We start from the raw sequence: 13,113 nt of genomic DNA, 5'->3' as shown, positions 1-13,113 counted from the left end.
TTAAGAAAAACTACAGTAAAACAGACTTGGCTTGAACTCTACAGCCACCTGCATCTTCAACAGCAAAAATAACCAGATGAGTACAGTTTGAATACAAACTTTGATATTGGCTTGCCTGAAAATTTTTAATAACTTCAAATAAAACTTGAAGTGTGAAGGTTTTAATCAGTCAATGAAATGTAGTTAACATGTTTTAAGGTGTTGCTAACATGTTTCTAACATTTTAGTATGTTGTTAGCATGTTCTAACTTTGCTAGCATGTTTAAACGTGCTCTTAACCTGTATTTTAATGTCATTAAATGTTTCTATCATAACACATTGCTAACTTGTTGTAGAATTTTTTTAACACAGTGTCACAGTATTGACATGATTCAATGTAATTAAAAACTTAAAGTATGATACTATATTGTGCATTCTAATAGCCTTTATTCCTGTTTTCTAAAATCAGTAAATCCACTGTGTCATGTCTATCACTCTCCAGCTGACACTATTCACTATACGACTCGAGCTCTTTAACCTCATCACTTTTCTTACAGCACAACTTAGAGTATTGCTAATCAATATTCAGGTCCACTTTCAGTTTCCCAAATTACAGTAATATACAGAAAGAACAACAGTAAGCACACGAAGTTAAACAAACACATTTTATTGGCATGGACAACAAGTGAAACACATCAAAACTGTAAAAAGTGTAAAAGCTTCATTTGAAAGAAGAAGCATTGAGTTACATAGAAGACGAAACAGTATAACTCAAAACAGCAAGTGTGAATTAAAAAATTGACAAGTTTAATGTAAAACTGGACAAATGCATACAACTTATCTAGCAAGGTCAAAAAAAAAGGCTTCACGTTATCAGATTTTAGCCAAGGATGAGTTTCAGTTTGTGGTTTAAGGATGGATTACAGTAGAGCTGATGCTACGGCTTGCAGCACGTCCACACTCAGCACAGTCCTCCATCCTCACACTGCTGTTACTGCAAAACAACACACAAACATCTGCCACCAAATAATACAGACTCTCTGTAATCCAGTTCACTCTTATCACAGTGGCTCTTTAACAAACATTTTGGTACAAGAATGAAGTTTTAACGGTGGTTTGTGAGCTGTAAACTGTTTGAGGAGGTGACAGTGAGGTAGCTGTAGCTCCAGTAGATGGTTGCATCAGTTCTCAGACACGGACTGACGCTGCATCTCCATACACTCCTTCAGTTTATCCTCAGTCAGAGTCAGTCGCTGCTCCAGAATGGCCACTGTCTACAAAACAAGAACAGAACAGTCATGAGACTGACTGAAAGTGACACTTCCAACCTGAACTCGTTTAAAAAAAAAAAAAAAAAAAAAGTAACTCTGAGATGGTGTATGAACCTATAAAATTTGTTGTGTATGAAAACAATAGTTTTTTTTAGAAAAAGGCATGACCTAACCCTCAGTGTGGCATAAGAGATCATACAACTGGTCACGAATGATCATACGAATGAGATGCATTTTAGCAGTATCTTGAAAATTGCGCAGGATTTAGCTGTCGGGATAGTGTTAGGAAGATCATTCCACCAGCAAGAAACAATGAATGAGAAAGTTCTGGAAAGCGATTCTGTGCCTCTCTTCGGTTTCTGTGGTGCCATCTTTGTGCTGGAAGAGCATTGCAGTAGTCCAGTCTAGAAATAACCAGGTCTTGGAAGAGGAGTTGGGTGGTCTGTTCAGTTAGGAAGGATATTCCTAATGTTGTGCAGCGCAAATTTGTATGCTGGTCAGCATAGATTAGCCCATGATTCCCAGCTGTTGGGATTATTGTTGAAGATTCTAGCTGGATGGTGAAATTGTGCGGTACAATTGGAGATGCTTGGAAGGCTAAAGGTCTGTCTCCGCAAGATAGAGTTGCAGGTGATGACAGGTTTCATGTATGCCAAGATGTCAGCCAGTCAGTCTGAGAGCTACTGTGGGATCATCTGGCTGAAAATAAAGATAAAGTTTTGTGTCATCATCATAGCAGTGGTAGGAGAAATCATGTGCCGGTATGATGGGTCCCAGTGATGTAGTGTATATGGAGAAGAGGTGGGGTCCTAGAACAGATCCTTGATGAACCCCCCTGACCAGATGATGTGCTTTGGAGTTGGAGTGGAGTTCCTGTGATGCCCAGTGGTGAAAAGAAGTTGGACAGAAGGATCTGATGGTAAACGAAGGCAGATAGATCTAGCAGAATGAGAACTGATGTTTTGGAATCAGCTTTGACAAGCCAAGGGGGTTCAGTGACTGAAAGCAAGAAAGTCTCAGTTGTGAGTGAACGCTTAAATCCTGATTGATTGTTGCCCAGCAGGATGTTTTGTGAAAGGAAAGATGATTCCTGGTGGAAAACATATCATTCAAAAGTTTGAATGAGAGGAGAAAGAATGTCTGTAAAGTCAAGTGAAGAGTACATCAAGGGTTACCCAAGCCTGCTTGAATGCAGTACTGCATTTTACCTTATTTAAAGGGGCATACTTTTTTTTATTTACTGTTATATTCAATTATTATCAAAAACACCATTAGATGGTAATTTAACACACTGAACATCTGACTGAAACACTGCCGGAACACTAATTTTCTTTACATATGTTATGTTTCATGAACAATCCATGCTGAAGTATGCAAAACAAATATATCATCCCATGAACAGGCCTTTCGTTAAAAAGTGTTGTTACAGTAAGAGTGTTTACGATCCATCCTGCTCTGGCCTGTACTGTGCGCCAGTTTGGGAAAAAGTGTAAAGGACAAGCAAAGTCGTTGATGTGTTGCTGTGGAGGTGGTCTTGTGCTGACACATTCTGCAGTGTGACATCATAACTTGGGGAAGCACAGAGCGAGTCGTTTTTGCAGCTGGATTCAATAAATGAGGAGGAGTGTTTGAGTTCTAAAGCATACTGTATAGTATGTTTTCATAGTACAATAAACTCTTACTGTCAAACAAGCAAACAAACTCTAATGTTTTAAACAGGCTGTGATGAGGAATCAAATATGCCTCGATAAGATGACAGCAAATCACAACAATGGGTTATTTACATTGTCTTAAAGGGCAAGAAGCCCTAAAAATGTATGCAATTAAAAAATGCATGATGTGTCCATGATAGTGTGAGAAGCTAAAGTTCAAAGCAGATCAGTACTGAGCTACTCCGATGTATTATGACAGAATGTAAAAAGAACAGAGTGAATAACCATAAGAAAGCAAAATAAAGGACGGAGAAAAAGTGAGGGAGGGAAAGACATTCAGATTCAAGCGTGGGAGGAAGTCATAATCCATCGTCACAAGAATGCATGAATGGCATCTATTTTGGCCGGCCCCAAACAGATGTGCCGTTCTCCTCGTAGACAAACCCGCTGATTATGCGGGCGGAATAAGAGCCCCCTCGTTCATGGCATGAGGCAGAAACCGAACACCACATCCTCTATGTGGGGCGGAAGCACAGACGGACCCCTCAAGAAAGCGGCCTTCTCTGAGCGCGGCTGGAGAAGAGGTGAGGAATGGAGGCAGGGTGTCTCGTGCCAGGGTCAGCATGGTGTAGTGGGCTCATGGAGAGGAACACACTGACCTCAATGTAGTCTGGGGCTGGGCCATTCACAACAGCACATGTGCGGTAGGAGCACTGAGAGAGAGCGTGTCCTCGAAACAAGCTCCCCGGGAGAGATGAGCAACTACCGCTCATGCGTTGCTTTCCTTACACTCAGTCCAAGATAGAAAGCTGGCAGCTCTTTAGAGGATATTACATTACAGAGACCATTTGTCACAACTGATTTTAATTTAATGCCATCCAGACCTTAATATTAATGCTAGAACCTTGATATTCTAAAATATTTTTTCTCCCCCAAAAATAAACTCTAGGTCTTACTGAAAAAAATTGTTAAAAAATAGCCCCTTTTCCTCTATCAGGCCAGTGTAAGACATGGATAATAGCAGGTCAGACAGTGCAAACAGCCTAGGACCTTGAGCCTTGAGGTCAAGAATAAAGCTTCGTTTCACTGTCTGACTCAGAGTGCTACTCTAAAACCTGTCCATAACATGCCTCTATAGGTCAACCTCACACAACTCCACCAACACACCAGTGAGGGCAAGATGAGTAGATGAAGACCAAACGCTCTAGCATTGATATCAGACTAATGATAAAACCTTAGTGACATTAATCTGTTAATTTGTGTCAGAAGTGCACATCAAACATGCTTAATCAAACTGATATTTATCATTTTCCCATAAAAAGAGAACAAACAGGAATGCACATAACTCCATTAGGACTTTTAGGTCCATAGGCATATACACATCTTTCCTATCGCACTATACTGTTATCCTTTCAGCCAGAGCGGCAGAGGGAGCTCACGGACAGACAACCGGAGTTATGATGTAATTTATTAAATATGCAGATGCAGGAGTTTGGTATCAACAAAGGCATATAGAAGAGACAAAAGAAATATGAAAGCAAATAAATACAAAATTATAATCATATTAGCTTGTTTTTAATATATCAGGTTTTTCATAAGCAAAATGTGGATTCATTATAGCAATGGGTAACACATGCAACCTTTTAGCATCACATGTAAGACACCCCCCTGGCTGTTGGCCCCAAGGAAGCCCCAACGAGGCATGATAAAGCCCCTGAAGTCACAGTGGAGATGCCTGGTTCTGGCACCCACCGGTATGCTCGCTTTTGGCTCAATGTTGGAAATGTGGCTACTCAGGAGTGTTTCTTAGGGACATGTAAAGTCTAAGTGTAGCCTAAAATTAACCCTTAAAAGTAGCATCTCTAAGCTCATCTGCCTTAAACGCCTAAAACAAAAAGTTAACAAAACACATCAAGATCAATGTGGCCACATGCTCAAGTAGCACATCTTTCTTAATCAGTGGCATTACTTTGACATTTGTGCCATCTTCTGCTCTCTCAGAATAATTTTTAATAACACACTGGAAACTGATAACTATCCGTAGGTCACAGTGTTTGATGGAATTGAGCCAAATGAAGTTCTTCCACACCCACCTTGACAAACCATTTCTATGTGAGCTTCCTGTTATGCCTGGGAGCACTGCCGTAATGAACCAGGAAAGGGCCGTGCTCAAACTGTCGCCACACATTTACAAAGCACAGAATTTGTAAATGTCTAGAATGCTATGAAAAACAGTCTCATTCCATTATTATTCTGGGCTAATCATTGGCACGATGCTTTTGGGCAGGTAGTGTTCTTGGCACCCTCCAAAACCAGATTTGTCCGTCAGACTGCCAGATGGTGAAGTGTGATTCATCACTCTAAAAAACGTGTTCGCACAGCTTCAGAGAGCAACAGCAGTGAGCTTTACACTATTCCAGCCAACACTCAACACTGTGCATGCTGATCTCACGACCACGGACACGACTTTGTGAAGCTCCAGACAAACACATTGTGTTGACAGCGCTTCCTGAGGCAGACTGGATCTCTGCACTGACAGCTTATGTTTTGACCGTCTGCTTCACGACAGTACAAAGGGTTGCTCCAAGACATTTACATTTAGCAACAACATCAATCTGCTGACCACTCGATCAGGGCAGACAACTCATGCACAGACTTGGCATCCACAGTGCCAAGATGAGTGCCATTTTAGTGAACCTGCCTGAAAGGACAGCTGTGAAAAAGAAGACTGAAATGAGAATTACAATCAAAGTGGTGGTACAAAAGAAATTCAAGGGTTTGGGTGTCCTAGTGGGCAATGTTGGTTTAATCGTACGGAAGTGGAAGCCAAACCAACCAGAAACTGCCTAGAAAAGACCAACCACTGAAACTCTCTGCACAAACAAAGGAGCACTTGTTAGTGAAACTACAGAGAGGCCAGTGATCACTTTGAAGGAGTTGCAGAGTTGAGCCGCAGAGAATGAAGGTGAATCAGTCAACCACATCAAGAGCTCTGGAGAACAGAGAGGCACAGAAGAAGCTATTACTCAAACAGACCATCAGCAGATCCCCCACACTGCATTTAAGATGGTAATGGCAGAGCATCGCTCAAGTACCTTTGAAATACAAAACGGGAAATAAACAATTGCATCGGAATGTTGCAAAATGGAAACACATCTATGGGAAATCTTATACAGCTTGAGAGGCAGATGAAGACACGTCCACATAAGAGGTCCTGGTGAAACCAGCACCATAGTGATTTCATTCAAGAATATATAGAGACGTTTCAAACCAGGTTTTGGATCTTCAAGAGCACTCTGAACCACAGAATGACGGGTTTGGGACAAACAAGGTAACGCAACAGAAACACAAACCCCAAATTCTTGTTTGTTTTATACAATCGAGCTACTGAATTTTAATTCTGCTACATTTCTGAGAAGCTGTCATCCGGTGAAAGATCTGACTGCAGATTGAAGCCTTTGGCCTGTTTTTATACAGTCTGAATCAGTACGAGGCAAATCCCTGGGATGCTAATTACGGCTGGAGAGTTATTTCTAATCATTCTTCCACAGCGCTCTCGTGTTCAGTGTCTTCCCTCTATCCGTGTTTGAGCACAGCACTCCTCCTACAAGGACGTGCTTGATGTTGGGCTCCGGGTGAGCGCAACCCAAGGATAACCCCCAGAGTGCATGCGCTTCAGAACGTGGGCGAGACGGGCTGATGCTCAGTAAACAGGCTTCCTGAGCCGCCCCCTGAGGCCTGGGAGGCAAAGCTTGATAACATCTGCTGGCATTTCATGCTAGAGGGAATGGGTTTTGCATTTCCTTCCTCTGCAAGTGTGCTTTTCCGATCAATATGAGCAAGAGCCTATCGGCTCCTCTGAAAACTCTGGGTAGCAGTATACTCTGGTGAAGGTCACTGGAGTAAGTGCAGGTAAAATCGTGATGATAATACACTACACGAGACACATGCTGTTTACAGGAGCCGTGTTGAAAATGATGCTGTTACTCTGTGTGAGAGCTTTGAATTCATTCCTTTTTTGGTTGACAGTCTTGTTGAATAGGATAATATCTTACTGTATTTGTCCTAACAGGGCTGAAGGCATCTGCTACACAGAAATTCCCTGCTGCTTCATCACAGATCTACAAATATAAACAGGCTCTATAACCCTTGTGTAAACCAGTTTTTGTTTTTTATTCAGTTTTTTGAAATGCACATAATATAGACAATTTTTAAAAAGTTTAATTGTATATAATTTTACATACAAGGTTATCTACCACAGTCTGCAATCCCAGAATTCAGTTACAGAAAATTCAAGTTTCATGTTAGCAGAAACAGAGAAAAACAGCAAATGCCTTTTTCATGTGCCCTGTAAACCCACATTATATGCTCATTAAACCCACTCCAGGTTTGATCCAGCTCTATTTTTGTTTCTCAATTGTCCACATATCCCAGCTGTGGTTTTTTAATTCTAAAAGGAGATGTGGAGATTAAACTACACCAAACATACCCGCTGAGTGATAGTAATGATGTTTGGGCTGTAATACACTGAATGTTACTAACATCTGCAATTCGCAGTGTGTACACGGCTGATTGAGGGAGTGTGTGAAAGTGTGTATCTTAGCACATTCTCACGTTTCAGGCTCAGAAGTGAATTATTCATTGGGTCTTCCAGCAACTGGATCCAGCGTTTTCTTCTAGACAGCACTTGCCGTGTGCCTCAGATGTGCCACATTATCCAGTGCACTCCCGAGATTTATATCTCTTTAGAATTAACATTATGATCAAATGATGGCCAGGAAGATATTGAATGTCATCTGGATGTGCATTTTATGGAAACATCGGATGCTGGACTGCAGGGTCAAAATGACATGATTTTGCATTTAAACAATCAGGGTCAGGGTCCTATCAACCATTTATTATCTTTTTATCATCCACTTATAATGTTAGTTAAATAATTCTGTGCAAAGATTCAAAAGTCACATTTTACGTTGTAGTTTTTAGAACAGACACACTGGCCTGTGTAGTGTCAGACAAACAGGAAAAGTCATTTCAGAGTAAAGTATTTGATTAAAAACTGTCTTGAGAATAACGTGCACTGATTTATATACACACTACCATTCAAAAGTTTGTGGAAAGCCTTTTAAAATGTTTAAAAGGTTTCGATTTTAAATAAACGCTGATCTTTTTTAATGCAATTAATATTGAAAATAAAATGTATAATAGTTTCCACAAAAATCTTGGGCAGCACAACTGTTTTCAACATTGATAATAATCAGAAATGTTTCATCTCAGCATTCAAATCATCATATTAGAATGATTTCTGAAGATCATGTGACACTGAAGACTGGAGTAATGATGCTGAAAATACAGCTGCACATCACAGAAATTACAGTTTAACAGAGATTCACATAGAAAACAGCTGTTTTAAATTGCATTAATATTTCACAAGATTTCTGTTTTTATTGTATTTCTGATCAAATAAATGCACCCTGAGCAAACGCTGACAAACGTTTCAATGGTAGTGTACACATATATACCAAGTTATACAGCAGACAATGCTGTTAACTTCCTCTAGTTGAGGTTGCTTGGAAGAGATCTAACTTAACTGGATGATGATGAATCAAGGCCTGGCTAAGTTTCACCAGCTTTAGTGAAGCTGCAGACCAAGGCAGACGCCGGTATTTGCATGAAGGTGAAAGTTAGCATTCCCTGCGTGGAGAATGTGAATCTGGAATATGGATAAACACTCCCAGATGATGAGAAGCCCCCTTTGAGGCCCAAGCGTTTTCCACATGCCAGAGGAACAGCATTAGGAAAGAAGGTGGTGTTCTTCTGCAATGGAAACCAGCTGTTGCTGCCTAATAACTGCAGCATGAAGTGCTTTCCTCTCCACTATCACACAGAATAGGGGCAGGTCAGGTGAAACTGCTGAGCGGAGCAGCTCAGAAACATTAGCCTTCACGTTCCCAGCCAAAGATGAGTCAGAAAACGACTAATGATATGTAAAATGATAACATCAGACAGTCAACAGACCTCCAGGTCAGGATCTATTCACCTTCCTCATTAAGCCATTAAAATGTGTTTAAACGAGACTCCTCAAAGTAAATAACGCACCATTTGTAGATTTTTGTGGTAGGGCTATCCAGTTAATGTGTTTATTGGGTGCAATTAATTAAGGGAAAAATAATGATTAAGGCATCTTACGCAGCGGCCTGTCCAGAGCTGTCCATTGATTTTATACAACAAGTTAATATCATGTTACATTTTAGACACATTATTGTCAATGTTGTGTGTTTTTCTGCCGGGAACAGATAAACAGGTTTCATGCTTTCAGCTGTACTTTCACACTTGACTTACCTTCATTAAAAGCTCCTTCATACATGTGTAATTAGAAATCATCAGAGACAATTACTCTACACATGCTCTTAACGGCAGGGACTGATCTGATCCCAAACATATAATCACTGATAAAAGCAGATATGAAATAAACACGTATATACAGTATGATGGGAATCCTGATGTGCACAAGCTGTATTACATGTAAGTAAATGTTTTTTTTTTATCATATATATATATATATATATATATTTAGGTATGTGAATGTATCTTTTAATTATTTATTTTTATTTAATAGACTCCTAATAATTTGCTGCTTATTAGTAAGGTAGTTAAGTTTAGGTATTGGGTAGGATTAGGGATGTAGAATATGTGCTTTATAAGCACTAATAAACAGCTAATTATGTTATTAATAGGCATGCTAATAAGCAATTAGTTAATAGTGAGAATTGGTCCCTATTAGGGCTGCCAGTTTATCAGGTTAACTTAATAACGCAATTAAAATATTTTAACGCAATTAATGCCCCACCCTGAGATCTGTACATCATCTTATTAGTTGACTTTTGACAAATTTGATGCAGGGCAAAAACTCCATAAATGCAGTTATGTCCAAAAATTCAAGATATTGGGGGAAAAATGCCCTTGTATTATTTTTTTTCACATACTTATATCATATGATAAGTGATTTCAGCGAAGTTAATATTGTGCTGTTTTTAAACACAATATTGTATGTTTTTATTCAGTTTTGCCAGCGAAGATATTATGTATAAAGCCACAGCAGAATTGTTGTGCGTCTGTGAGCAACACAGCGGTGTTTAGTTTCTGAATGAATCTGTGGTTTTGAGCGAATCGTGTGAATCAATGATTCAAAGAGAGAGTCGTTTACTGAGTTCCTGAATGAATCAGTCGTTTGAACGAATCGACTCAAAGACATTTACTGCCACCTGCTGCAGCTTTAGTTTCTTCTTTAGAGTGTCATTTCATTTATAAAAATAAATAATAATAAGAAAAAACATTAGAGGGGTATAAATTCAATCTTTACTCACCATCATGTTGTTTCAATCCTGAATGACTTGCTTTATTTTGCACAACATAAAAGAAGGTATTTTGAAAACTGTTGGTAACTAAGCTGTTTTGGTCACTAGAGACTTTCATTTCATGAACAAACAATACTGAGATGTTTCTCAAATCATCTTTATGTTCCACACTTTATGTTAGGCCATTGTAGTCTAAACATTTAACACTATAACAGCTTTAAATTATCTTTTGGGGGTATTTTCACAGCCGAATTTAGTTTTAATTCGCAGCGCCATGTAATTCATTAGATTGAATATTTTAATCGACCGACAGCCCTAGTCCCTTTACTAAAGTGTTACCATTTTTCCTATTACATAGACTGTTATATGAGCAAACAGTCAGTAACTAAACTGCTATAAATCTCAAAGTTCACATGAGTGAGTCCGATGGTAATTCAGTAAGTCATTGATAGCCATGACTTGTTAAATCTGGCTCTGTCGGATACAGTGGAGAACTCTTTAAAATGATTCAGCAGTTGATTAACAGAGCCGGCTCATATGCAGTGTATTTGTTTTTATGTGTGGCTAGTGAAGAGGTCAGCAGAAAGACATCTTGCCTTTGTATTATTACTTTGTATGAGGATTACATCCTTATCTTTTCCTACTGATGGCATTATTTCTAGTATACACCACGCCCATCAATCTGATCCAAATTTTTATTCAGATCCATTTACATGGTATTTTCAGTCTAATTGAACCATCAATCTGCTTAGGCTACATTGTGTCGCCCAAATCTGATGTTTTTTGCTCACATGTGACTCAGATCTGTTTTGTCATGAGAGTGTGTACAGCACAAACACCACGTGATCTGATCTTTTCAATTCTGACCAAAAAATGTGACTCTTGAGCAAAAAAAAAAAATCAGATTTGGGCCACGTTGGCCTGCGGTGTAAATGTAGCCCCTGTATGTATCGTTCTTTTGCGCATACAGTTCAGTTCAGAACCATGATCTGTTCACACTGTAAATCTAATACTGGCCACATTTAAAACAACAATGTGAACAGCTGTCCAAAAAAATAAGATCTGAGAAAAAATCTGAATTGAGGCGGACAGTGTGAACGTAGGAACAGAGGATGTGTGTGCATGTAAGGATGTGTTTCCTGCGCGATGTGTAAAAAAATGTGATTACTTATTTTATTGAATGGATTGACAGCACTAGTGTGCATGTAAGGATGTGTTACCTGTGTGAGCACATCCAGCTGTCCTACGATGTGCTGGAGGGTGCTGGCGAGCGCAGCGGGAACGCTGTCCGGCTGACCGGCTCCAGGGCTGACCGGAGCGGTGCTGCTGCTCTTCTGTGAGGACACACCGGCGGCTCCGGACTCCTGCGGGAGCGATGGGAAACTGTGAGCGTCTCTGAGGCCTACCAACACCCGACAGAAAGGGTGTTATGCCAGGCAAACTCTGTATTGTGATGTGTGTCTGAGTGTAACAGGTTATCGAAGTAGAGCCCTATGATTTCTGCAATGCAGAAAATGTGGATGGAATCACGGAATCCAGTCATAAACATGGAATTTACTGAATAACGAGTAATGTCACGGAATTTGTCAAAGTTTGGATGAATTAATCAAAAGTAGGTCATTACACTTAGATGAAATCACAATATGGACTGGTATTTGTAAATATTAAGCTGCAAAAAGGCTATTTAAATATTAATCCTGTGTTCTGCGTGTCTCTGTGTGAATGAATGGCACAGATGCACGGTTTAGTGTATTACACACATACTGAAGAGTCGGTGATTTTAGCGTCTCACTAAATGAGGACATAAATACATGAATAACATCTCCAGAACTGCTAAGAGTCACTTCATTAGCACTTTTCCATTTCATTTGAGTAAAACTATATCATATACACACACAGAACTGTAAAGATATTCACGGCAACCTGTCATAATAAAAGTTCGGTATAACTTGAAGACATTAATGTGGCAGAAATATATTAGGCTACTATTGTTCAGCAGAATGTACGTAAACCTACTACTATTACAAAAAATATTAAAACTTTATTTTTATAAGGAATAATCACACAATATTTTGTTCATGTTTTAATTTTAATAGTAAATCCCATTTATTTGCCAAGAAATAAAGTTTAATTTTCATTTTATTAAAGGATAAATTAAATGTTATATGCCTTCATGTGATGACTGGTTAAATTTAAATATAAAACACAAAATTTCTGAGGGGGGAAAATTCATAGGGCTATTGAAAGAAATTTTTACATTTTAATAAACTAAGTTATTTTACGCATTAAAATTAAACATGCTTAAACAGAATTTGGTAACAAAACAGAAGGTGAGAAAAAAACATTACAGAGGGCTGTAAACATGCAATTTTTGTTAAACTTTGAATAAATTGTTTAATTTTATAAGGTTCATGACTTAAATTTAATTAGACATGCTTTTTAATTAATAAAATGTAATTTTACTATTTAAAAAAAGAGTACAGAAAAACTGAAACAAAAAAAAAAAAAATGGAAGACAGAAAATTTAAAACAAAAAACAGATTTTGGAAAAAAAATTAAATGGAATTTGAGAAAAAAATAAAACATTTCATAAGGCCCTATTGAAGGAAAAAATCTAGAGTGGCTGTTTGATGTTTCAGTTGTTGATTGGATGACTGTATGTGGGCGTGGCTCAAACGTGTATGCAGATGAGCGTCAGCTCTGCAGGGGCGGAGTTAAAGAGCACTAAATGACTGAAGAAATCCTGCACACGTCACAGAGAGAAGACTGACCATTCACTCAAAGATAATATTTAGAAAACAGACAAGGGTAGCTTTCATTTCATGCCGACTTCAACGTTTAGTTTACTTAGTGGCC

At 38.9% G+C, this 13,113-nt stretch overlaps 1 protein-coding gene across 1 annotated transcript in view; it reads right to left on the bottom strand.

Annotated features, from left to right (window-relative positions):
• Nucleotides 1-630: 630 nt before the first annotated feature.
• poc1a (POC1 centriolar protein A) overlaps nucleotides 631-13,113 on the bottom strand; it is an 86,462-nt gene continuing 73,979 nt past the window's right edge. The window contains exons 10-11 of the mRNA XM_042733519.1: nucleotides 11,478-11,621; nucleotides 631-1,253 (exon numbers count right to left, since the gene is read on the bottom strand). Of these exons, the coding sequence (XP_042589453.1) occupies nucleotides 1,161-1,253; nucleotides 11,478-11,621 (237 nt within the window). The 3' untranslated portion in view covers nucleotides 631-1,160. The remainder of the gene's footprint in view (nucleotides 1,254-11,477; nucleotides 11,622-13,113) is intronic.

Source organism: Cyprinus carpio, chromosome B11 (assembly GCF_018340385.1).
Source record: "Cyprinus carpio isolate SPL01 chromosome B11, ASM1834038v1, whole genome shotgun sequence".
NCBI lineage: Eukaryota > Metazoa > Chordata > Actinopteri > Cypriniformes > Cyprinidae > Cyprinus > Cyprinus carpio.
The sequence above is the reverse complement of the archived record's forward strand: the minus strand, read 5'-3'. Positions and strand labels throughout refer to the sequence as shown.